The following is a 27,730-nucleotide window of genomic DNA, read 5'->3' as shown; positions in this document are numbered from 1 at the left end:
AAACTCGAATCGCGATTTGGCTAAACTACATTCGTAGTAATAACATAAATTGCAAATTGATCGCAATTAGCATGTCTTCGAGAATGTTCTAAGAACAGTGATTAAACTAAACGATGCTATTACTTTGTCGACTGGCTGACCAGTCAATTCAATATTGCGGAATAACTTGTGAGACAAAAGTACGACAACATGATTGACGATCCTACAAAGTTGTCGAAACTCAAATACGTCTTTCAAGAATTCTTTTTTTAAAAATTTTACTTCTACTGTTTCTATTGTTTTCGAATAGTACAATATTTTGTATTCTTTTTGCAGAATGAATTTCTTAACACAAAAAATTAACACAGGATAATGACATCAAGAAAATATGATATTGATATCATTTCAATTTTTTTCATATTAATAACGCAATGAAAGGCGCGAACAATTATCTCCATTAATGAAGTTTACGTTGTCTTTGTTTGGCGAGCGATAATAAATTAAGATTTTACCTGTATATTCTTTATAACGAATAATCTCCGTTGAGAGGATTGTGTATAATTATGCTTTTATAATCCAGAATTTACTTCGATTCTATCTTGAAAATTATTCGTAAATTCTAAATATATAATACAATGTTTAAAGTGCGCGAACATTTTGTAATTCCTCGGAAACGAGATATCGGTCACGGAGATACGAGAAAAGAAATAGATCGGTTCGCTATAGCGCTGGAGAACTTATGGTGGCGTCGAAGCATCAAAATGAATTAATCATCGGCCGTTTGTCTAGGAGGCAGTAACGGCAGCAGATGATAGGGAGTTGGGTCACGCCAGATTACTCTCCTGCTCGCCCCATCCTTCGCTATCGCATTCGCTCTCTGATGCCGAGTCGCTGTCACTGAACTCAACGGCGACGCGACGCGCCAGAATGGATGCGACGTCGTTGAGTGCATTCACGCGCTCCACCTCTTTCTGTTCAATCTTCTCTACCTTGCGTAGTTTTATGCCTGAGAAATAATTATCTCGGATAAAATAATGTTACTTTTAATTAAAGTAGAATTACTCTGAGATTTTCCAAAATGTTTCTAAGCTTTATTTTTTTTTTTGAGTTATTTAAAAATCACAAAATATAGGTATAATTTACCATCACGAATCGCCTTGAGCAAATCATTTCGCGGGTCGACCAATGGGATATTCGGGTTGACCGGTTTCCTTAGTTGGCCGTCTACAATGCTCTTTAGAGGCTTTAGTTTCGGCGGATTGGTCGCAATCATCTTCGCGATATCGCCATTTGTTAGCGGCAACGGTGCCATAGGTCCATTAACGACCGGTGGAGGAGGCGGCGGTGGTGGAGGTGGCGGGATGTTGCATGGAGGTGAGATGGGTCTTGGTGGAGTGGGATCTGGGGTGGGAGGAGGTGGTGGAAGATCCTGAGGTGCTGGATCTGTCTCATCCGTACCCAATTGACCTGAATGGTTCGGTGGCGTCGGTGTCGAACGTTGACTTGGTAGAGGACTATCCGATCGACTTCCGCTCCTGTTCAGCAAGTGCGGCGGTATGGAACCTGAAATATTGACAATAAGTTGTATAAAATAAGTTGTTACATTCCTTATTTTTTAAAAATAATTAAAAATAATTGTATATATTAATAATTATTTTATATGTTGAGAAGAGAGATGGTGTCTCAAATAATTATGCTGTAAATTAAAAATAATAGTTAACAAATATACCGTTCATGGAAGGAGGAGACATGGTTTCTCCTGGTGGCGGAGGTGGTGGCGGCAGGGTATCCCTGCCGGTGCTCATGGATCTTCCCCTAGTTGGAGTGTTGTTAGCGGATGCCACTGTGGGCGTGGAATTGCTGGAAGCGTTACTCGGCGGCGCCGGTGGCGGTTGTGATGGCCGTGATCTACCACCCCGACTCGGAGTACTCTGACCACCAGGACTCTGATACGCATCGCTACCGATCGGTGCCTGACCAGAGGCGTAATGCGAACCGTATGGATTCTCATCGTAGCCCTGAGTCATATAGTTCGTTCCCCTGTAACGAGAGAAAATTGTTAATTACGCATAAAGATATAAATCTGTAAATTCTACAGCGTAAAAGAAGTCCATAGTATTAGAAAAATAAAGTAGAAGCACTGAATGAAAAGTATTCTGATTATTAATATATATTTTTGACTATCTATTATTTAGAATTATCAATTATATTATTGCCATGTCGATATTTTCACCTGTAGTGATCGGAAGACGGCGGGCTGTACAGATGCTGTTCTTCTGGGGGGTAGCTTCGTCGCAATTCGATGCTGTTGGGCCTAGGTGGCCTGGGATCCGTCATTACCATTCCCAGTAACGCGTCATCGGGCTGCACGTTGTGTGGCGCCCTGTACTGCACCGCCTGCGTTGGCATGATATATTCGCCATGGCCAACGGCCAGTTGCCGTTGTCGTTCCCTCGTATTATGTGGTTGCCTCACACGCTTCTTATGTCTGCCGCCACCTCCACCGCCACCCTCATTCCGAGGCCTGTGCGGCTGTTTCGCGAAGAAAAAGGTAATTTAATATGTATGACATAAAAGAGACAACGAACAAGGTGCATCGCATGTAAGTCAAGCACAATCGGTTTAATTCAAGAACATCCCGACGATTGATCCAGTGACTGGGGATATTTTTTAAGTAAATTTTAGAGTTGCAATTGAATAAAAAAAGAAGTTATTTTAAAGTTATTTAAAAGATATCATCGTTTCTAAATCAATTTCAGAATTTACTGGATCAATAGTTAAGTAGGACATACATGTATATGTAAAAAAAAAAATAAAAGTGGAGCCCCATAAAATTATTACTTGTTAATTTTGCAACAAAAATTCATCGTCGTGAGAAATAAAGAGAAATACTCTTTTGTTCACGGCAACACTTTTATTTTCTAACACATGGTAAAGTGGAGATGAGATAATCCTGAAATGAACGATGAGACGATCAAGATCGTGAAGATATCGATCGAAGATGAATCGGTGGATGATGAGGTGTATAACGCATTTCTAAAAAGTACATTCAAAACTTGCATGAAAATTGCAAAGAACGACATTACATAAGTGATCCACAAAATGACGGTAGGTGTGAGAGATTTGTTTCGAGTATCAAAAAACATCAACTCAGTTTTCGGAAAGGATAGGAAGGGCTTCGAGTCAAGATCAGGCCCTGCGTAGATGGAATCTTTGCTCCCTTTCTTCTCGATCTCGTCATCAAGAAAGTCGACAAACTTAGGTTTCGACAAGGAAGTCTATTCGCATTCGATCTACGCAAAGTGATATGTCGCCACTGAGAAAACGTGGCTATTAGCATAACTACAAAACTTCGAGAAAGCGAGCATCTAGTATCAGTCTCTATATCAGCGCGCAAAAAGGTCGGTTAATGAAAGAAAAACCACAAAGAAGGGTAATTATGTGATGAGAGTGAAGTGGCGTTCGATCGATTCTGAAATACTATTGAATGTTTCGTAAGAGGGATAAGAGAGATTAAAAAGAAACTACAAAGATCCAAACCATCGACTTGCCTCTCTGAACGGTTCGGCATATTCAGACTCGCTCTACAACGAAGGGGACAGTAATTCAATAGTTAGAATCGCAGTATTAGACAGATTAAGTAATCATAAGAATCTAGTTTGGTCTATAAATTTGCGCACCTCGATAACTTCAAAGATCAAGAATCAATTAAACTTGATTGATTCATAAAAAGATTCAGAAAATGAGATGTGTATATACTTATACAGTATATTGATATAATATAATGAAAGAGTATGTTAAATAATACAATAGTTATCGAGATGCGTTTTTAAATGCATTATCTTACAAGAATTCCTACCTTCTTTCCTCGATCATGTAGTTTCTTTTCCGTGTCTTTGAGCATTTCCTGACTCCACAAGTCAAAGAAGTAATTTGGATCGGTGTAGAACTTCAAACCATCCTTGCCATCCTCCCTGAAATGAAGATAATAATTAATATCTCAGTTACCACATTAAATTATTTAAATAGATGAAAATTAACTGACGCTAATTACCTATAAATATTAAGCTTATCTAAGGGCGGTGGCGTGTCACATTGGTGATACGTTTCGAGCATTGCCGTCGGCATGGTGTCCCTAGAGACGACTTGCTGATCGAACACCACGGAACTCTTGAAGGCTTTCCTCATATGTATATCTTGCAATGAGACTGCACAGAAAATAAGATCTCAACATCATTTAAATCTTCGTAATTTTATTATTTTTCTCTTTTATTTTTTATTTTAATTATTTTTTATTTTAATTATTTCATACCATAATTAGCTGCACGAATAGAAACAAGCACGTACCTTCCTCTACATTACTATCCAATTGGGTGACTTTGACGGCCAATCGATCTATCCTAGCCTGCAGGGAATTCGCTCGATCACTCAATCCGTGCGCTTCTCTCGCCAGCTCGCCGAAGAGATCCTCGGCGTGCCTCGATAGGCTAGATAGTTGTCTGATAGTGTTGGCCAAGGTCCCATTGGTAGCTGCCTCGAGTTCCGATGGCAGCGGGAAGTCCTCAGGGATAGTACCGCGTGCTACGTGCACAGGTTCCACTAATCGCTTCGGGAGCGGCATTTTCGACTTGCCGGCTTGTACCTCCTGATTCCTCTTCGCGGTAACTCACTCACCGCTCTCTCGAGACCTAAAATCATCCACAATTATCATCAGAAATCCATTATCAGAGCCCAAATGTCTTCGACAAATTACCAGAGTCTAAATATAATTCGATAATAATTATATGTATCGCTAGGTAGGTAACTTCATAATATGATATAAGAAATTTCAAAAAAATTTTTATATCAATAAAATAACATAAAAAATGTAATAATAATAAATATATTATCCAAGTATAAAGTTTTTAGTAATAAAAAAACAAACATCTTATATAAAATGTTATATTTTATCTTTCAAAGTAAGTCCTTTGTGACATCTTTATGCTTTATGTGCATCTTTGATACAAAACCTCGAAACAGTTTTTGAAGTCTATAGTTGAAATTGAGCTGTTTTTGAAGCACTTGTCATATTCTTCTCTGAAAAAGTTTACCTTTCATAATGTTTTTGCACTTTGGGAACAGCACAAAATCTGAGAGAACCAAAGCATGCCAAGAAAGTTGCATAACAACATCCCTACACACAAGGGAATAATATCGTAAAACAGCGAGAAAGGGGTTGTTATTGAGATTAGTCATCCACTTTATTCATCGGATCCTTTTGGATTTCATGCTGTTCCCAAAGTGCAAAAAAATATGATAAATATTTTCGATGTCGAGGACATTTAAAGGAATATGACAAATATATTCTGAACAGCATTCCAACTACATGGAATAAAGGAAAATGACTTCAAAAAAAGTTTCGAGACTATATATCAAAGAATTATTTTAAAAGATAAAATATAATATTTTGTTTTCTGATATGTCTGTACTTTTGTATTGTTGCAGTCTGGGAACTTTATTGTCAGACCACAAATTTTCAAAAATATAGCAGTGATATTTTTATCAGCAATCGATTAATTTCAAATAATCCAACGAGATTTTATTACATTCGTAATAATATCGTTTCAAATGCGTTTGAAAACTAGATAAATTTTTTCGCATAAATTTGAATTATTCAAGATATGATATTCACGAATAATTAGAATAGAGAATTAGAATAGAGAAAAGTTCAATAAAGTGAAGCACTCGTGGGTTAAAATCCCAAGGGCAGAGCCCCTAACAAGATGAATGTTTGATCTATCTAGGGACGTCCCTTTGACTCAACCCTTGTTACATCCGGCAGTATGCAAATAGCGGGAGAGATTGAGTGAGATAAATTGAGAGAAAGAATTACCCAAATCTTAGCTATAGTATATATAAATACATGAAATATATGAAATTTGAAAAATTCTTATCAATTCTTATCATTTATTTTTTTTCTCTTGTTAGTTCATCATAATTTTCCATGATTCTCAAGTGCACGTTGTACGATAGATTTCGCATACGTACACGATACACACATATTACGTAATCGCGGTCACAAATGATAACGATAATACCTTATCGCACTGACTGCTATTAGCAAGGTGACTGTATTGGTCACCGTTCTTTCTCCGTCTCGCGAGTCTGCGAATAACAATTTTTATGCCGATACGTGATATAATCGATTATTAATTCGTCATTAAATTACACCGCGATTATATTTAAAAAAATTAGATTTAAGAGCTGTTTATTTGTGTTTTACAATTATACAATAATAATAATTACGTCAAATTATTTTAAGTTTTAAGTTTTTAGAACATTAGAAATTTTAAGTTTAAAGAATCTCATTTATATATGTAATTATATTTCAATAATTGCTTATTGATATATCCTTCCTGATTTCGTGAAATCAAAGTGAGGTTTATTTTTTTATGAGCTCTACTTTCAGAATGATGAAGTAATCCAGTAGGCAACGCCGACATAATGTCGATATAATGGTCATCAACAAACATCGTTTGAACTATCTATCAGGGTCAAGAATATGGCCGTGACCAAACACGACTTTAACGGTGATGAGAAATATGCGTATCGCTGTTGTACCTTCTGTTAGCAATTAGCTGCCATAAAACGAGCGAATAGAGCTATGCCGGATGTTGCACCTGCGAAGAAGAGAACTGGAAAAAGCCTTCGACAACAGCTAATAATATCCTTTTGAAAGTAGTCCGAAAGTACAATTTACCTACTTTTCATTTCATTATTAGTTCCTATATCAAATTTATTTATCAATCATGAAAAAGTTATGTTGCGTCGAATCTCAATATTTAAAAAATTATAAATGTATATAATGTAATTGTTATTAACGCTTTTATTCAAACATAATTGCTTGTAAAAGTTGTCTTGAAACTCCGACGGTAACAATAATTCATTCGAAAATATCCGAGAATAATAATTCATTAGAGAAAAAGAATAATTCAATAAAAGACTATAAAACATTTAAAACTGTTACGTTATTTATAAATCTCGCAATAGGTGATATCAAAAACAATATAATGCCACGGTCGATTCTACTGGTGCAGGTCAATCGACCATGTAGACACGACCGTGAGTCACCATAGTCTTTTATACCCCTTGTCATGTCAATGTATCTGTATTTCATTAGGCTCCCACGCAGTCAAACAGTCATTTAGCCGTGGAACATAAACCAGACAGAGCGGGATTAATACACGATTCATTTCGCGGCCGTTGAATCGAAAAAATCAGCCCATATGATAAAATTGCATAACAAATAATTTGTCAGCGTTATAAAATATTATATGAAATATTGAAGTAATATCTCGCGAAAAATATATAACAACTATTTCCGGATTATACATGTAGATACTTAATGTAAAATAATGAGAATACGAAACGCAATCTCCGTAACCAGCGAGTTGTAGTTGCGTAATTGCGATTATCAAATTGATCGTTGGTTCAGACGGCTTCCCGATGTGCAATTAGAAAGTTGCAATTATATGTTAAAATATTAACATATGTATTATAAATTCGTTTCGATTAAACTAACGTCAAAGTTAGAAATTATTTCGATGATATCGCTGACATGTATCGATACCGAATATGTGGAAAGCTATTATAAAATATTTTATCTCCGTATCAGTTCACCGTATCGATGTGCATTTAAATGCTTCCTGCTTGCTTGCTTGCTTGCTAATGCAAACCAGTGCTTATAGCATTCAGATACGTATCAGTCTGTTAAACTTAAGCATTCGTGCGCTAACAGGAACCGAGTGCGGCCGAGAAGATTCTCGCATGCGTCTCGTTGTGAATGAAACCGCAGACACGTTGCGGACTTGCCATGGATAAGGTATAAGCAATATCCTGAGGCTGAAAGGTCACTACTACGCCATGGAGAGAGACTTATCGAGTACTCGCTGCTGCTGCTGCTGCTGCTGCTACTATTACTACCACCACCACCACTCGGCGAGTAGAAACCGGAAAGACTTACTCGCTCCTCGCTACGTGTCTGTCGGTCGTCCGCGTTGCACCTATTTCAGAGTTGCATTCAATCGCGATTGCATTTGCAGCGACGCTAACTATATCGCGATACCGTCGCTCGAAGTGTCGAACAAACAAATTCCGACGAGTCGATTCTCGCTCAGGAGATTGCTAGAGATCTCAAAATAAATAATACGTTTGTTTTCTTTGTCTCTGCACTGTACTGCACTAAAACTTTCTATTTCTTTTCCTGCTTTCGCCAAACATCAAATATATCTGCACAGAAAAAAAATTAATTGAGTGGTACAGCAAACCTATAATTTATTACGCGAATTCAATATCGATAAGTAGAAGATTTGATGATTTAACAAACCGCTAATGTTATTCAGTTATCAACTTTGCTATTTTAACATAGAAAATTGACTATCTATATATTACGACTGTAAATTTGCTGAATCAGTGAAGTTTTCAGCTGTATTTTTTTCATTTTAATTATGTACACCCAAGGACTTCGATTCTTTTCCTTGGAAATTTTCACAAATTGAGAAATGACCATATTTCTACATTAATGTTCATAGTCCGTGCGCGATTAACGACGATTGACTAAACTTTACGTTCGCTTACAACTAAACTTTGACATAAAAACGAAATAACCTGAATTTTTGGAAGTTTTAAAAAAGTAACCGAAGAAAAGAATCGAAATCCTTGGATGTACGTATTGCATCAATTATTATATAAATGAGATTCTTTAAACTTATAAATGATTATTAGTTATGAATAATCATCAGTTGTAACAAAAAAAGTCTTAAATATACATAATCTACATAATCTATAATTGTACACAGAGCGATATAGATAATTTTATATAATCGTGATGTAACACAACAATATGTATACAACAAGTGTATACTTTAGCAAAAGAATACAATACAATAGTTTGACGAGATGTTTCATCGCGAATTTCATTCAAGATCTCGTTCCTGAATTGTGTTTTAAAATTTATTTTATCAATGAATACACATGTAAAAAAAATAAAAAGTTATTTAAATAATAAAAGTAATCCATATTTTTTTCCATGGAAAACTCATATAAAGAAGAAATTTCTTTACATCTCTTAGAAGATTCGCGCGTAACTTTTACAGTCGTCACGGTCTGGTAAATCCTCGCAACACAGTAAGTCTATCTGTAATGCCATAAATTGTCGAAGAAGTTTTTCAATGGCTTGTAATAAAATGAACTGAATTGCTCAATCTGTTTTAAATTCGCTCGACAATGGTAAACGACAAGTGACAATGGCGAAGACGCGGCGCTGTTTCTACCGATTATTCACACTCGTTCGCGGCTGCATCCTGGTGCACACGTGCGGCTGTTAGAACAGAAGAGAATGCACATGTCGACCATATGGTCACGCATAAAACAAGTTCGTGTACGCAAGAAGTACAAGGTCACTACCCCCTGCGCACGAATCGATGCAATATTCTGTAACTTTAATAGATATCTCTCTGAGATTATCGCTCCCTTCCCGCTTGCCTCCCGCGTGCGCGAAGGAAAAGAGTTGCCCTTTAATTTATAATACAAAGTTATCCTCGCCCTCTTTCAGGAAATTTTTCTTAAAAACGATGAATATTCAACGTTAAAAATAATATCAATTTATAAAATAAATCAGTGGAAAATGTAAAAAAAGCCCATCAGAGCCTACATCAGCTGTTCGGACAGAAAATTTTCGTGTGAATGTAACAAAACGAATAAAATATACGTTTCGATCTTTCAATTCGAATTTCCTTATCAACTTGGAATTTGCGTTATTTATGTAATTCCGATTTATATTTTATATTGATAAGGACCCGAATTGAAGGGATCGAAACATACATTTTATTCGTTTTGTTACATTCACACGAAAATAAAGAATTTTCTGTGCATCCGAATAGCTGATGTGAGTTCTGATGGGCTTTTTTCACTGATAGATTCTAGCCTCATTTTATATATTTGTTTACAAAATAAATATATAAAATTTATTTTGTAAACAAATATATAAAATGAGACTCGAAAGAATCTATTAGTGAAAAATAATATAAGCAGACTGTAATATAAAAAAAAAATAATGATAATTGCTGCATTTATTTCCTGCTATTATTTTTCCCAGTTTCTATTTTCGTCTCGCACTATTATTTACACCGTCACTTCATAAAATCTCGCGCAGTGTGGAACGGTCTGCGGGAAATCTCCGCGTCATTTCAATCGTTCAGTATGTTTACCAAGGAGAAGCGCATACCGACGCATTAGAGCCGAGACGATATCGAGCGATCGAATGGCGTAATCCGACTTAGGCATCGTCGCCGACAACAAAGAGTTTATGCTAATGCCACGACGTGCAGCGATTTTGCAATCGCGAGACACGTGCATCTAAGATTCCATCTTCCATCCGCGAAATGTCATTCCTTGTCTCTCAAGATTATATTAAAAGGTTGTAATTTTCTAAATGAAATGTAAATCGTTCGTCGATCGATCGGCGTTGCTTTATTAACGTAGACAAAACAAAAAGTTATTGACAGATTTAGTTTATATCATCCGCGACACTACAAATATTGTGTTGCCTCTAATTTCGTAATCATCTCTTTAGAAATTTATTTTAACAGCCCTTAATTTAAAAACCATACATCCGTTTTGTTATTTATAAAATAATTTCCATTGAATGTAGGGGGATTATTAGCTACGCGCGACTAATTAAAGTGTGGGAACTTGGCAAAAAGAGATGGCAAAGAGGAAAGAGAGAGGGTTCGTGTATTCGGGTCACTGATAAGGGAAGGATGTGAGTCGTTGAGATCACTAAAACGACAGGTTGAATAAATTATATCGACGTTTATGCGTTACGGGAGCAACGTGCTGAAAAGCTACGGCGCTGCTCTCGGAGATTGCCTGGTCGAGAGATATTTATATCCTGCTTGCTGTATGTAGACACCATCACTATCTTGTATTTTGTATACGCCACGGAACTACTGATGGAGGTGCAGTGACCGCCAAAACTCACTTTACATTTGCGACATTACGATAAAAATATTTCTACTTTCATTATGCGACGCTCCTTTGTCGCGCAATGTTACATTTGAATAGATATAGTATCAGCTATAAATACTCGCAACACTTTATACTTTTAGTATTTTTTTTTTTTTTTAACTATGTTAAAGTGGACCAATACGACTTTTATCGCGGGATATGTTTGGAACCACTTCTCTTCCGCTCGAATTAAATCTAACTAGGCCTGAAACAGAGCTCGAGTTAACGCACCATGAATAAGCTTGAGAAGGCACGTGGGCACCTTGGAAAGGCTCTCATTCCTCATTAGTGACATTTACGTTGTTTGACAGAAAAAAAGTGTCGACAGTGCCGTAGTTGTAGATCGTAACTTCCATCCGGTTTTTCGCTCGTTTCACATAGTTACGGTGAAATCTGTCAAACTTGTTATTTAATTCCTATGAGGAGACTCAGAGATTCCTTGGTTTTCAAAAGTTCCTTTATTTTAGGATTTGTCAGTCTTGCAATAAAAATTTTTAGATTCTTTAATGACATCTTAAAAAGATTCTCTAAAGATTTATGTTCAATCCCTAAAATTTTATAAATGATTTACTGCCATGTAAGTATAAGAGTCCTTGGAAATTCACTATATATTTATATAAATTAAAAACTCTCCATCTTGATTTTCAAGATTTTAAAAATTGAACTGTATATAAGGAAACATTTATGTATAACAGTATCAATAGTATGAACTAATAGCAGTCTAATTGAAAATAATCTTGGTCAATTTTTTTATTAATTCAATGATGGTAAAACAATTAACATTTTATTAAAACAAGAACATATGGTATATCTGTTTCATTATATAAATCAACAAAATTATTTCCAATTATAATAATAATTCGAAATTAGACCGTCGAGAATAAATTAATTAATTAAGAGAAAAATTACCTAGGAATTATTTCTCTCTTAATTAATTACTTTATTCTTGTCGGTCTAATTTTGAATTATTATTATAATTGTTTATATATGTCTCTCTGAAAAATGACGTTTCTCACACTAATTACTGCGACAAATATTGTCGAACCCTCGATGATCAAATTTAAAGAACGCCCCCGACAGAGAATTCGGAACATCCGGGTTTGAATCCCCCAGCTGAGATAATATTTTTTACAATAAATTATTTATAGTTTTTTAAATGTTTAACATAATTTTTTCTTTGTAGAATCTCTAATTTTTCACTTCTCTCTCTCTTTTCTTTTTTTCTCTCTAACTTTAAATCTACGCGATATTGCAGTTGTGCAACGACCAATAAGCGATCTAGTTTTGCCTGATAAAATCACCGAATCCGTTCGAAGCTCATGATAGGCTCGCTTTTATACTCCTTGTCGACTTAGCAGCTTGATCAATATGTCTCGTGCGCGAGCAAGACAGCGAATGCAGAGGATCGATTTGCTCAGCGTCGACAATTAACGATCAGTTCGCGCCGAATCTCGATTTAACGCGCCTCGAATTTCACGCTCTCGATATCGCGCTCAACATACCGTCGAGTGAAAACAGATGATTTATACAGGGTGTTCCGAAACGCTGACAAATGAAAATCATGATGCGAATCCTTGCAGTTTAATTATGTTTTCTTCCTCCTCGGATTTTTTTTTAAATTTCAAATTTTTTTTATGTTTCATGAAATCAAGTGCCAACAACTATGAGCCTTGTCGCGTTGAAGTAATTATGTTCTATGTTCATTGGATAAAGAACCCTGAAGATATTTTTGTCGACCCTCGCCCTGAATTAAATCAACGGAGAATGAGTGTCGGGGGTGCAACGCATCAGTTCTTCGATAGTGGAACTACAACCCCCGGATATTAAAGTGGGTGATGTCATACTCCACATTCGTACGTTTCGTGAATACACTTTATCGTTTCGGAATTGCGAGATATAAAATTTAATTTACGTGTCCAGAATAGATAAGAAACATAATCAACTTGCGATATCAAGAATCCATTAAAAAAACTAGAAATCTAAAAAATTATTAACATAAAGTTTATAGATATAAAAAATTTATAAAACAGAAAGCTCATGAAATCTAACGTCTATTAAATTATGGATACAAAGAATTATAAAAAGTCAGTTACAGATTTAAGAATGCACAAATTCAAGGATTTATGAGGCAAATAAAGATTGAAGTATCCCTTACATTACGATAAGTATGCACTTCCGGTTGCTCTTTCACGCAATATATATTTCTGTCACACGCGATATCGTAAACTACGTCGCGCGTTGGAAATCGGCGTGTTCGATCGAGGGAATCGAATGTCGAGAACCGGTTAGTTAACCTTGTTCTGGCATTAAAAAAAAAATAATTTTCAAAAGTAAGAAGCACGTTAGTGAGAAACTCGTTCACCGAGTTAATAGCAGTTGCTTATACTACATCCGCAAATCTCCACATTAGTAGTTAATCATAAAAGTTTCCCGAAGTATAACATGCCCGTTAAATTATTCTTTTTTAGTTTTTATTTGTAGCTCTTCTAACGTTATTAACAAGAGTTTCCAACACACAGATATTAACAATGTATACAGTTTGCACATTAATTATCTATTTTTAATAATAATAAAGTAGAGATTTTTAATGTATTATTTATGAGATTTCTAATCTTAAAGAACCTGCATTTGCTTACACACTGAGAAAAATGTCTGATTGAAAATGAACGAACCAGAAGATTCTGATTATATATCGATTATTATTCCGGTTATTTCAATTAAAATTCTAGTGGATTTATTTTCAACTAGAATTCCAATTAATCCAACCAGATTAGATTTTTCTCAGTGTAGATCCTGATTATCGTCGATAAATTTCATAGACCGTTTGCTCCTTCATTACTTTAATACTATATAGGACTAGATTGGATTGAGTTAAATAAAATTCTGATATTTTAAAACTTTTATTATTTTATAACTCTGATTTTTTTATTAAAAAAAGTAGTATATAGATTGTATTCTCCTTTGACGGGAGAGTCTACAGACATATAAAAATGTCCTTCGAACGAGACTGATTGTCAGAAGAGGCGAAGCGATCTTAAGGAAGGGAGGATCAGAGAGAGGATCTCGGGGAACAAAAAGCTCGACCACGGTGGAGTGGACAGTGGCACAAAGTATCGAGTAACATTCGTCATGGTGACTGCGGAGACGTCGACCTCGGATGTATCCCGGTCTTGCTAGTCGCGTATATTATATTTGTGTGTGCGTGTATACGCGAGTGCAAGCATACACAAGTCCATTTCGTAGCACGGCAGATGCGCATCTCCGCGGACAGATTTAATCCTCTTTCTCGAATAGAGAGGCGGCTTTTGTAGATTAGAACGGTAAATTGGACGAGAGCGGAAAACAATGACTTTGTAAACGATGCCGTCGAGACGGTTATCTTCCTTTCTTCCCCGAACTCGAATATTTATATATGAAATATATTTATGTTAAAAACTTTGGAGGCCTCCACCAAAGAATTGCAGACTCAAACTGTACGTGCCAAAGGTCAGTGCACCACAGTGCTGGTACGGAATTAACCTAACTATATAGTGTAGCACTCGTACAATCGCTTGTTTTCCAAATTCTCAAGTACGAGCTTAGCAACTGTTTCCAATCGCGAGAGTTTGAAATTCAGAAGAAGTGATTTTCCTAAGAAGAGAAACGAAGAGAATATCGATCTTTCTATTCAAAGATAAATATTTATTATAGTCAAGTACATTTACGTGCATCACTGTTATATTATTGTAAAAAATATACTGCAGTAGCTCATAAAGATGTACTTCAAGAAAAATATATTTGACCACCGCGTTTCTTGAGTCACACATAAATAATTAGCATAATTGATTGTTAACGATTGACCGCGATGTCGATAAATCAGCGAGAGTGTACGCGCGTATTTAAAATCAACGTCGTTCCGTCTTCATGTATTGAAAAAAAATTTATTAAATCTTAATAATATTTCTTTAAAGTAAATATTTACTTATAATAAATAAATATTTACTCAATAAGAAATGATAAGTTAAATCAAATTAATATAGTTTTTAGTATTAAGTAAATATATGTTTACATTTAGTAAATATTTTTACTTAGAACTATTCAAACATTTATTAAAATTTAATATTTTTTCAGTGTGGGGCGTGCACTGATAACGATAAAGACTACATAGAATGACGAAGCGTCAGTGAACGCCTACACAACGAGAGCGACAGAATCGAAACTTGATTGAATCTCTGTCACCATCAAACTCTCTTTCCTGATTTTTAAGTGATAGTTAAGTCCCGCGTCAATTGAGCTTTTAACGATTCAGCAATACCTACAGGTGCCATAAATGAGATTAGAAGAATTGAGATATTTGCGAAACTTATATAATCAAGAATCATAAAGAAGAATTACATGAAATAAAGAAACATTTTGTCATCTTCCTTATCAAATTGGCTATCATCTGATTCTACTATAATTTCATTTAAACCTTGATTCTTTTTAATTCTTTTGAAGTCTTTTGAAGCAATTATTTATCAATGATTATTAATATTTATTACCGCTAAAGTTTTTATTGATTTGCAAACATCTTGAAAGAAAGTTGAGATGTTATTAATTGCTATTGTGTCAATTTGCCAAGCGATAAGATGCCATAATCTATTTATCTTATGGATTAATATTTGCAATCGAGATATCCTTCTTGTTGATATTATGAATCACAAATTGAGTTTGCAATAAATCGCATTTTCTTTAGTCATGAGTAGCGTCCGTTCTGTGGACACGAGTTATCATATAGGAGATATCGTGAACCAAACAAACGCACACAGATCTGTTTTAATTATCCTAACTGCAGGAAAGAGTGCGAATTACACTTTAAAATTAAAATCCTGGATAACAATCATGTAATTTTTTCTTTAGAGCAGAAACATGAAAAACGAAAATTTTTACGATATGTGTGTACACACATGCATACAAAAAAAATTTTCATTTCGTTTCCATCCTAGGGAAAATTACACAATTGTTGCTCTGGTTGTGTTCAATAATAAAAAGACAAATAAATTCAATGAAAAACTTGCAATTTTTGCAATTTTTCAGAGGAATTTTTTCCGCAAAGGTGACCACACAGAGCTTAGTGGATTCGAGTTCAATATACTGTGGACACTCACATACATCTATACATTGCACATTTTCAAATACATACACTTTCTTGAACGATAGTATGACGAAGAATAAAAAAAAGTCAAAGAAGAGGCATAAAAAATACATCTGAGGCATAAAAGTGATATAACCTGAGACATAAAAAATATCTCCTATCTCGTTGGTGCTAAACTCTATACAAGATTATTATTTTAAAGCGCTTTTATTAAATCTAAAAAAAAACAAAAAAAAATTTTGTATATTTTTCGAAAAGCATCAGAAATATTGTTTAAATACTTTGAATTCAATCAAGAAAAATAATGAAGCGTCTTATCTAAAGATAATTAAAATTAGCATTCTCAGTCATTCCCAGTCAAGATGTTCAGTTCAATGCGGACTGAAATACACCTATTGATCAATGTCAATAACTATAACAGTGTCAACGAATGCATTTCCTAGCCTAGTTTCCACGAGCACGCGGACTTCCTCCCCCCCCCCCCCCCTCCCTCCTTCTCTCTTTCATAAAGCTCGTTTCTCTCTTTCAGTAAGCTTAATTACATAGGTCTTCATACAAACACGGATTAAACCGCAACCATATAAAATTTGCGATAAAGCCATAATCATGTAGCCGAATGGTTTCCTGAAGAAAATAAAAAATTGATTTCTTACATCTAATTCTTCGATAAGTAAATTAAAAAAAAAATTGCACACTCCTGTTAGTCTTAAAATCCACAAATAAAATTTCCTTTAAATATGTTTTTGTATTCGTCGAGTCCTCTTTAAAAGGTACAGAATTATTTTATTATTCCATTGATAGCAATAAGTAATTCAGAAGCTAAAAAGACTGATACGATAAGTACGATTAATGGCGAGGGAAGATCAAACCGCACACACGTCGCACTTGTATATACACAGCTGAAGCTTGTAGATGCGTTCGAGAAGTACAGATTACACGAAAGCAGATTGCTTGTCAATCAAAAGCACTGAGCTCGCGAAGTACGATGCGCGCGAATAAACGACTCGTTGTAATAAACTAAGTCGTCGCCAGTCGCGGTTTAAAGCCGGATCAACGCCGATATTATCTGCAGTAATTCCTATAAACGAGTCCGACCTCGTCGACGATAGTCCCGAGTCAAACTGAACGAAGTCCGAAGGGGACGATCTTCGTCGCTCGCACGCGATGTAATATATCAGTCGTCCTTATATAGCGAAGTATCAAGCCAAAGATTTAAAGAGTCCAGATTGTTATATAAATAGAAGAATTAAATTAAAAAGAAATTTAAGTGACTTAAACTTAAGTCTAAATCTTAAGATAATAATTTATTCTCAACTATATGACTATGAAAACCTACCACATCTAATTGTAAGTTCTAAAGTGTCCTGTCTGAAGCACAGAATGCAAGTTGACCTCCTTTATTAATAGAGAAAGGTTTCAAAGTTTTTTGACCTACAATTTAGTATCAATTTTAGTAGTAAGTGTTTAATAATATTCAAAGAAATATGTATTAAGATTCAGTAAATTTTTTTCAGCGTATTATTGAATTCCGTCTATTATGTCTATTTTTACCAGCGTAAATTAACCTTTAATCTCAATTTAACTTGCTTTTTCTCGTCTTCTAAGAATTATAGAAAGAATAAGTTGAATCGAGATTAAAATTAATCCACACTGATAGAAATAGATATTAAAGGATTTCTATTTACATGCGATATGTGATTTTTCTCAAACGAGAACAAGTTTTTCACGTACACTGAGACTCTATTTAAGTCTAAAAGAATATTGACCTCGATAATACGACGTCATTCGTGCCGGTTTCGAATCGGCACGACTAGAAATATGTATATAATAACCCAGTTTCTCGTTGATTCCCTCTCTGATGCGTGGTCGGAAATGCGGTCAGGTATTATTGCGTGTAGGACTGTTGCGTAAGAGACGTAATCGCGCGTTTCTGGCAACTTTTAAAAGCAAAGGAGCAAAGACAGTCTTGGCGTCGACGATACCCTCCTACGTACCCTCTACGATTCCACAGCGATTTCCCACGAGCCTCGTCGAACCGTGAGCACCATAAAGGCTGAACTATCGATTTTGCATCGCGCGTCTTTTTCCGTCACGCCGCGGGAACTTCTTGGGTTCGTACCAAATAGGGATGCATTAAAAATACCCTGATATCATCGCGGTATCGATGGTTTCGTATATACAATCCTTTAAAGTGAAAGTTTATCCTTCAATCTTACATAATTCAATTTAATTGTTGTTAATAATATTGCTCCAAATTTTTTTTAGTCGACAGCAAAAATGTCGAATTCATTTGCATTAATTAATATTATTTAATATCTATTCTTCAAATTATTTTCAATCTATTGGATAAAAACGCGTATATTGCTGTACATTTCCTAACTAATGCTGTACATTTCCTAACTATTTTCTCATTTTAGTTTCTGTCACTCAAAAAAAAACCGAAGACTCCGTGGCACAAAATGGAGTAATCTAAAGGTACTAAGTATACAAGACGCAACATTGTACGTGACAGAATTACGCGCATGAGTCTGTCGTTAACGTGCGATTGCATAATCTCGCAATTGCATTTGCAGAAATTTCGCGAGAGACAAAATGCCACGGTATGTATTTACGTTACACGACAACGGCACGTGGTCGACCCCGTTCAAGGTAACAACCAGCTAGAGACCTGGAGAGTGAACGGCAGTATTGTATTTAGATGTCTATAAAACAATGGCGATGACTGCATGTGTTAAGAAAATAATAGAATAATTATAAAATCGTAAAGAGTACTATTACACCAAAAAAAAAAATGATATTTGATGTAAAAAAGGTAGCGCGAGATAATTTTGTTACATTATCAAGAAGTCGATACTGTGTAACTCGATTTGCTTATCGAGTTCAGATAAAATTGGGTTGGTAACAGTAGCTGAAGGAGATCCACCGGAAGATGATCCAAGATTAGCCGAATAACCGTGAACGAAATAAGAGGGTCGCTTGTTGGTCGCACTCTCCCTCAGGCTACATTGAGAATGTCAACAGAGCCGAGAGGGTAAATGTGGATCCAATTGGGTCACAAAGATCTCGAGACCAACTAATAAAGTTTCAGAACTTTAGGAATTCAGAATTCCTATAGAAACTCTAAATTCTAAGCTTCTGCAGTTTCGAATTAAAAAATTTTCAAATTAAAAAAAGAAAATCTTATTAAGAATAATTGAATGTTTGATAATTCTGGAATTTCAAGGTTTCCAAGACTTTCAATCTTTAATGCTCGTTTCCAGATTAATCTCGATTCAATTTTATCTCTCTTCATCTTTTCTAATTCTAAAGATTAGAAAAAGATGAAGAGTAAGTTGAACCAAGATTAAAGTTAATCAACGTTAGTGGAAACGGAGTAAAGCTTTATAAATTGTGTTTGAAAGTTCAAAGTTACTAGAAAGAGAGAGAGAGAGAGAGAGAGAGAGAGAGAGAGAGAGAGAGAGATCTTCTTTCTAGCAACATCAAAACTTCAAAGTTATAATGAAATTTCGAAATTTGTCGAATTAGGGCAATGGCATAAAAACTTGAGAAGTAAATCGTAAGCAGAAGTAAATCGTAATCGAATTAACTAATTATAACAGAAATCGTAAGACTATAACGTAAGCAATATAAATCCAACATGTTGATTTCTTTACTAAAGTTTTTTGTGTGCCCTCAGGCCCAATGAAATGTTCGCCATATGTTCGAATTGAGAATCGATTCTAGACAGAAAACTCAGGTCTAAACAGTAAGAAAAAGACATGATGACTTGGCATATTAACAGTCGTCAATCGATAACGCCGCGTGCACGCATAAGCGTACGTAAAACGCGTGCACACCCGCAGCGACCGCGATCTAATGGTTCGTTAATAAATTAATGTAGGAAAGGTCAGATGGACCATAGCTCTTTGAGATCGTGCTAATGCATCGAGTGCAGAAGCGTTCTCACTTTACATTTGCAGGCGATTCGAACTTTCAATAAATATCAATTTTCATTCTTCAGGTCCAAGTACTAAGTAATTATCAATTACAATATGACTAGTGTACACTATCACGTTCTTATCCGACAAATTAAAAATAATTTAAAGGAAAGATATTGAATAATATTAACTTTTACAAGAAAAGCCACTATAGTGACTCTGAAACAGTATCATATTTTACAAAAAATAAAATCAAATGAATTATAAATCTTACTAAGGGAAAGTTCGAATCTGTCAGATTTTAAAAATAAATCTCCGCCCTTTAAAGGTTAATTAGTGCAATTAAGTCCGATGACATCCTCATTGCTGACTCGAAAAATTAGAGCAATATTAATAATGATATTAATAATATACGATGTTCTCTCTCTCTTTTCTTCTCTTTTCTGATTTGATATTCATCTCAACAATCTGGTCTTATTGTAAAGAAATATTTATTGATTTATATTACTGAAGATGATCCAAAGTAAAAGTCAAAACATTAATATTTTTGTTTTATTAATATTTTTTGCATACGATTAACTTGTGTTGGCTCGCATTGATTTATTTTGAATAAAAGATTATTTCTTGGAGCCTTTCTTTTTTGTTATATATTTGATATTAATAATGACAAGAGTGATATTAATCCTCTATCCAATTGGAATTTAAGACCCAAATTTAAAGACCCAATCGAATTTTCAATTTTAAATTATTCTGCCTTAAATTCAAACACATACAAAAAAATGAAAAACGTTTCGGGTGATATTCTTGAATATTGAAAGAGTATTCTTGAATGTTTAAAAGTATGCCAGAATTTTTTTCAGATTTTTTTAGAGCCGAAAAATTGTTGAAAAATAAAGTCAAACATCAGTGACCTGATTGGAGTATGAAAGTAGTGAAAAAAATATTGGTGGACCACGGAAGATGAATAATAATATTAATAATGACAGAGTTCAATTGATATTACGAGAAATTAAAGAATACTTTGCAATAATTCGTTCGATTTGTTGATGTGATTGAATCACCGGAAAGAACGATTTTGCCGAAATATCTAAAATTTTAGGTAGCTACAAATCTGAAAAAAATTTCATTAGACCATTAAAATAATTAGGTAAGAATCTCAAGCATAATGAACAACGTTTGAGCAGTCGATGTAATTGTTTTGATGGTCCAACAAAATTAATAGATCTATATTTAGCTAAACTTTTAGATATTTTATTGGGAGTACAAATTAGTTCGGTCCGTTTCCCTAAAGATGGCTCCAGCTATTGTGAATGATTCATAGTGACAGCTGATTGACGGTTTCAGAGAGGTTAAACATTTGCTAATAATATTCAGTTTATATCGCTTTGAGTTTCGTACAAAAATCTTGATTTTTACTGTATCGAATTTTGTGTTAACCAAGCAACATTTGCGGAAGATTTTTATTTTCCGCTTTAATTGAAAAAAAAGTACGACTGAAGCCCATCGAATGCTTGTCGAAGTTTATGGTGACACTGCTCCAATTGATAAATCATGTAGGGAATGGTTTCGACGTTTCAAGGATGGAGATTTCAGCATTGAAGACAAGCTTCGATCTGGACAGTCAAAAAAATCCGAAGATAAAGAATTAGTGGCATTATTCGAAGATCAGAGTCAAACGCAAGAGGAGCTTGCAGAATCATTGGGGGTAACTCAACAAGCCGTTTCTGTATGATTGAGAGCTATAGGAATGATTTAAAAACAAGGAAATTGGGTGCCTTGTGAACTGAAACCGAGAAACGTTGAAAGGCGATTTTTCACTTGCGAACAGCTGATTCAAAGACAACAGAAAAAAGATTTTTTGCATCGAATTGTGATTGGAGATGAGAATTGGATATTGTACGACAACCCCAAGAAGAAAAAATACTACGCTAAGCCCGGTCAATCGTTGCCATCGATCTCAACATCAACACCATGGCCGAACATTCATGGTTTGAAGATCATGTTCTGTGGTGAGACCAAAAGAGTCTTTTACTATGTTTACTATGAGCTGCTAAAATCTGGCGATTCCATTACGGGCGATCGGTATCGGCTACAATTGATTCGTTTGAGCCGTGCATTGCGAGAAAAATGGAATACGAGCAAAGACATGATAAAGTTATTCTTCTTCATGACAACGCTCGGTCTCATGTCGCTAAAGTCGTAAAAAAATATTTGGAAACGCTCAAATGGGATGTTTTCCCGTACCCCCCGTATTCTCCGGACATTGCTCCTTCTGATTACTGGTTGTTCTGAAGGATGCAGCAAGTCACCGGTTCACTTCTTTCGCAGAAATCGAAAATTGGCTCCAAAATTGGATCGCCTCTAAAGGCGAGTCATTTTTTCGAAATGGAATTCGAAAAGGAATTCGAAAATTCCTTGATGGGAAAAAGTAGTAGGCAGCGATGGAATACTTTAATTGATCTGTTCATTCATTTTGTTTTGAAATAAATGCATTTTTGAACACAAAAAAACGAACCGAACTAATTTGTACTTTCAATAGCAAAACTTTGCTTGTATCGCACGTTAATGGCTTTGCATTCATTTCACACGCAAATTATTTTTGAACGATCATTAATTTATATATATCGTGTGATACTCTCAACACCGACTCTTCCTTCGATTCGCTCCATCGCGAAACCTCCGGACTCTGCAATTTCTCACGTTCAAGTTTTTCCTCGCTATTTTCCACGTTTCCGTGCATGCAATATACGCGAATATGTAGGTAAACGTGCATGTGCAGGGTCAAAGTCTTTCTTTAAAAAATATCAAAACTGTACAGAGAGAGAGAGAGAGAGAGAGAGAGAGAGAGAGAGAGAGAGAGAAAAGAAAAAGGGCTGATATTATATTTATATTTTTTTCAAGCATTGTTAATTGGCTGCAGGAGAAATGAATTTTCGATCTTTCTATTTTATAGCCCACATAGTAAATCAACAGACTTGAAGAGTTTGTTGTACAACGAATGTAATCAACTCAATATTATGATACAAAGATGATGATCGAATCTACTATAATACGCACAATGATAAGTGTTATCTTATTAATTAAATATCGTAAGATAGATCTCCTAGAATAAAACAATCGTACGATAAAACTGATAATTTTATATATATATATAATATATATACTAAGAAAAAAAGTTTAGTTCACTAAATTAATTTAGTTCGTCTTCATTTCTTTCAATGAAATAAATATGCATCATTTGCTAATAAAAGAGATAGAGACAAACTAAATTAATTTAGTCAAATAAACATTTAATTAAGTAAACAATTTTTTTCTGTACATTCTGTATTACTATTATGTAATAATATCTTTACATTTGATTATATTCATTTGCAGTTAATGATTCACGTTTTTCCTACCGGGTGTCACAGGCGATACGTCGCTCCCAGTAAGTGACGTGAAGTGACGGAAACGACAGGATTGTCGATTACAAAATCAATGAATATCGATGACTACTTCGTTCGGCATATAACTGCGTTTTCCATTCACAATATTAATTTCGACAATAAAATGACAAAACTAGCAATGACGAAATTAATCATAATACAAAATTAACCCTTTGACTGTATAATAAAAGGTCATTTGGATCCAATGTGAAAATTTTTGGACGATTGTACTGTATGATTGATATGAGGGCTTATTGTAAAAAACTCTGAGGATACAGACACAATAGAAGGAATAAAGAATAAGGAACAGATAATTTCAACTTACACATCAGAACACAGTTTCTGAAGTTGAAAGAGAGAAATCTTAGTCTTTATTCTTTGTTCCTTCTATTGTATCTGCACCTTAAATCCTTCCTCTATCAATCACTGTAAGATCGAGGTTCACTTGCATTCTGTATTTCAAATAGAACCTTCAGAATTTATGTGTAAATTTTCACAGCTGTAATCGAGGATTATTTTTTTCTAGTGAAATAGAAGATCAAAGAAGAGTCGAGACATTTCCACAAAACGGGGGTTGTTAAAAAATCTCCAAAATGGAGCTATAAATCAACTCTACTTAATCTTATGATCAAATCGTCATAAATTTGTTCTCTCAATATACATTTTTAATTAAAAAAAGACAAAACTAACAATGACAAATTAATTAATTAAAGTATAAATTTGATATTATTTTTTATTGAAACAGGGATGAAAAATTAAAAGGTTTCAAGCAAGAGTCTCCATGACTTGCAAAGAGAAACTTGTTAAAAGGCCATCTCCAAAATGGAGCTGCAAATCAACTAACACATTACTCAATCAATCTCATGATGGTACAGGATCCTTATCTCATGAATGACGCGAAGGGTGAATAATTACCCTCTTACGAGTATAACAGTGACGTTCGACAATCGGCATCGCGCTGTCAACGTCGTCAACGGAAAGACAGTAGCGTTCCCTCTTGTCGCTTGGACGACGAGGGGAAAAAAGACGCAAGGCTTTGGTAGAAACGCTTGTTCCGTGAGAGAGAGAGAGAGAGAGAGAGAGAGAGAGAGAGAGAGAGAGAGAGAGAGAGAGAGAGAGAGAGCGAGAGAATAATACTTCTCGAGGGAGGGCCACCCCCTGCACGGACAGCCGGCGCCCCGTGCTCTACACGGCGACGACAGCCATGTGCCGCTCCCTCCCTCCTCCCCCCCGGAAACCGCCGCCCATCGAGCGGCAGCGGTGGCGACGGCGGCGGCGATACCGCTGTCTTTCCTCGACGCCGCGGCTTCGTTTTATAGGCCCGGGGCGAGATTCCGTTATCGCAGCCGTGCGACGACGACGCACGGGAAAAAAGACCGACTGACAAGACGTCGCAACGAGAACACACGGAACTCCGGATCCTGCTCTCCCGTCACCGTCGCTCTCGATTAATCCACGCTTTGCCTCCGTCTCTCTCACTCGCGTACACACACTCTCTACACACTCAAGCACGGCTCGCCACTCACCATCGTATCCGTCGCACGGCTGTCCGCCGCGTGTCCGTGCATATCCCGGGCGGGGAAGCCGAGTTAACACAAACAGGCAGAAGTTAAATAAGCAGGACGGACGAAAGTCCTCGCCGAGAGGCGAAGCGGCTAAGATCAACGTGGGACAAACGTCGCCCGAGACGTTGCCGACGTTCGATCGACCGATCGCTCGAATGAACGAACGAATGAACTAACGCGAGTCGACTAGTTCATCCGCGGGCACAGAAAATGGCGTTGCACGTAGACACAGTTGGCACGCAGCAGCAGCGGCAGCAGCATCAGAGCGTTCGCACGCTCCGCTCGCTCACTCGCTCGCTTCCTCGCTACGTCGCTCCGCCGGGGCCGCGGCTCAAACTTCGCCGGATCCCGCCAGGCGGCGCCGCGATCCCCCCTCACGATAGCGCGCAATATTTGAATCATCATGCCTAATTTTAACTAACGTTCCTCTAATCCCGCAAACACAATAGGAGTAGTAAGAGACTCCGCACAATAAAAGAAAGAGAACAAATAAGAATTTCAACCTATCAGAAACTATGTATTACACAATATATTATTTGCTTTAAGCCTAAGTTCTACAATTTTTATTTCCTGTTTCTTGCCTTTTATTATTTTTTTATATCTTTTCCCAGTCAGAAATGATAATGGAATCGACGTCGATTCGATGTCGATTGACGTCGAAAGTATCAATGTCAAATAGATATCGATTCCATTATCATTTCTGCCTAGGCTCTTTTTGTTTCTTATCCGGTTTTTTGTTTTATATCGCCCGAGATAAAAGTTAATTTCGAAAGAAACAAGAAATATACATAGCAAAAAAATACAACGTTGATAAAACGATTGCAAAAGAGAAAAAAGCAAAAAATAAAAAACAAGAAACAAGAAACAAAGAGCACATTGTAGAATAGGCTTCAGAATCTAATAGAATCTAATAGAACAAATCTAATAGAACAAATATTAAAATTTCATCCTATCAGATACCAGTTTCACTGGAATACAAGATTTTTGATAGTTGAAATGTTAATATTTATTTCTATTTCTAATATTTCCTCCATTGTGTGCAGGGCGTTAAGAAACTGGCCAATCACAATTGATTAGTTTTCTCACATCTTCGATTGTGATTGTTCAGTTTCTAAAGACTTAAAGCTTACTACGCTCATTGTGAGATAATAAGAATTACAACAATTTATTGTCGTAGTTTGATTGGTTATCATCATAGATCGTAATAGTAGAGTTCCCGATCAAAATGACTCCAAAATGATTATTAAAAGTTTTCAATCATTTCCAATTCATTTTAATGTCATATGATGTTATTGTGATTTGTTGACCTTGTTGTTCTTCTTAAGTTTCTTTTGTACATAATACTAAAAAAAGTATATAGCTTTTAAAAATAATATACGGTTTTTTTACTGTATGTAAATAGTACATATGTATAATACATATTTTCTGATAAGTTGAAATATTTTTGTTCATTGTTCTGATGTGCTCCATTTTTTTTTATTCTACGCAACCTACTCTTTATAGGTATTTGTCCTCGCACATTGGCTGCGATGAGCAATAAGAAGAATGGTATTCAATTTCAAGTTCTGCTTTTTCGAATGTAAAGAGCAGAACTCTTATTGGATATCGCTCATCACAATGTTTGTCACACCGTGTCTCTGCTGAAAAACATATACGTCCTTTCTCAGCGAGAAACAACTTTTATTGTAAAATAAACATTCTGCTAAATCCGTTAGTAAGTAAAATTATTTTACACATAGTAGTAGAACTAGAAGAACTAGTAGAAGAAGAACTATCACGAGAAGCTCACGAGAAAAATATGGAAACGCAAGTAAAAAGATTATTAAAGAAGCAGTTAAAAGAAGAAAAGAAAAAGCTGGAAAGTTTAAGAAGGCAGAGAAATGTTTTATTAAACGACAAGGTATCATCAAATTTTTTGCTTAAATAATAGTATACCTTTTTTTTATATTATATCCCGAGATTTCTAATAGAAAATGTTAGAAATCAATATTGAATATAACATGGCTGAGATACAAAATGTTTTATGTTTTATTTATGTTTTTATCGAAGTATTTATGTTTTATTCAAACTCAAAACTTTTACCATGAAGAACATTGACGTCTTAAATAGATTGATGCATACAATGGAACTATTAGAAAATAATCAAATCCATTGTCACAATCTCATGACTGTTAGCGATGTCACTATTAAAGCTCAGATAAATCAGTTGCAAGCCGAATTTGTAAATATATTACAGGAAATAAAAGATTTGCATAAAAATTTACGAGAATTATTCAGGTAATTTATATAATAAGATCGTAATTTCGTTTTTTAAATATATAAATCAATTGTAGGAAATTGATTTAACGATCCTTTATTAATTATTTACAGAACTTATGGCAATATAATTCAAAACAAATTTGAATGATGCACTTTATTTTTCTAATTTGGATGATACGCTAAAAAGAATAAATCTGACTAGATTAAATAAATGAAAGGTGAACTTTTTAATAACAAAAATTTAGCCTTAGTGTAATCTGCTACTACAATAATCATAAAAAAAAATAATAATCATAAGAAGCGTTTCTTGATGCTAATTATATGATTCTATTTTTATTTTTGAAAGTTGTAACTAATATATATTCTTCTGTAATAATTATAAGTATTCTATAATTAAAATGTAATTTGTAGATGTAGAAATTTGAT

At 35.2% G+C, this 27,730-nt stretch overlaps 1 protein-coding gene across 1 annotated transcript; it reads right to left on the bottom strand.

The window, feature by feature from the left end:
- Positions 1-423: 423 nt before the first annotated feature.
- Positions 424-25,333, bottom strand: LOC108688850 (wiskott-Aldrich syndrome protein family member 3-like). The gene is made up of 8 exons (XM_018195350.1): positions 25,007-25,333; positions 4,327-4,667; positions 4,034-4,187; positions 3,839-3,953; positions 2,213-2,511; positions 1,709-2,019; positions 1,123-1,542; positions 424-985 (listed from the first exon to the last, which is right to left on the bottom strand). The coding sequence occupies exons 2-8, from the start codon at positions 4,598-4,600 to the stop codon at positions 804-806; spliced, it is 1,755 nt and encodes a 584-aa protein (XP_018050839.1). The 5' UTR covers positions 4,601-4,667; positions 25,007-25,333; the 3' UTR covers positions 424-803.
- Positions 25,334-27,730: the final 2,397 nt, after the last annotated feature.

Source organism: Atta colombica, unplaced genomic scaffold, assembly GCF_001594045.1.
Source record: "Atta colombica isolate Treedump-2 unplaced genomic scaffold, Acol1.0 scaffold105, whole genome shotgun sequence".
Taxonomy (NCBI): Eukaryota; Metazoa; Arthropoda; class Insecta; order Hymenoptera; family Formicidae; genus Atta; species Atta colombica.
Note: the sequence above shows the minus strand (reverse complement) of the source record. Positions and strands in the feature narration are given on the sequence as shown.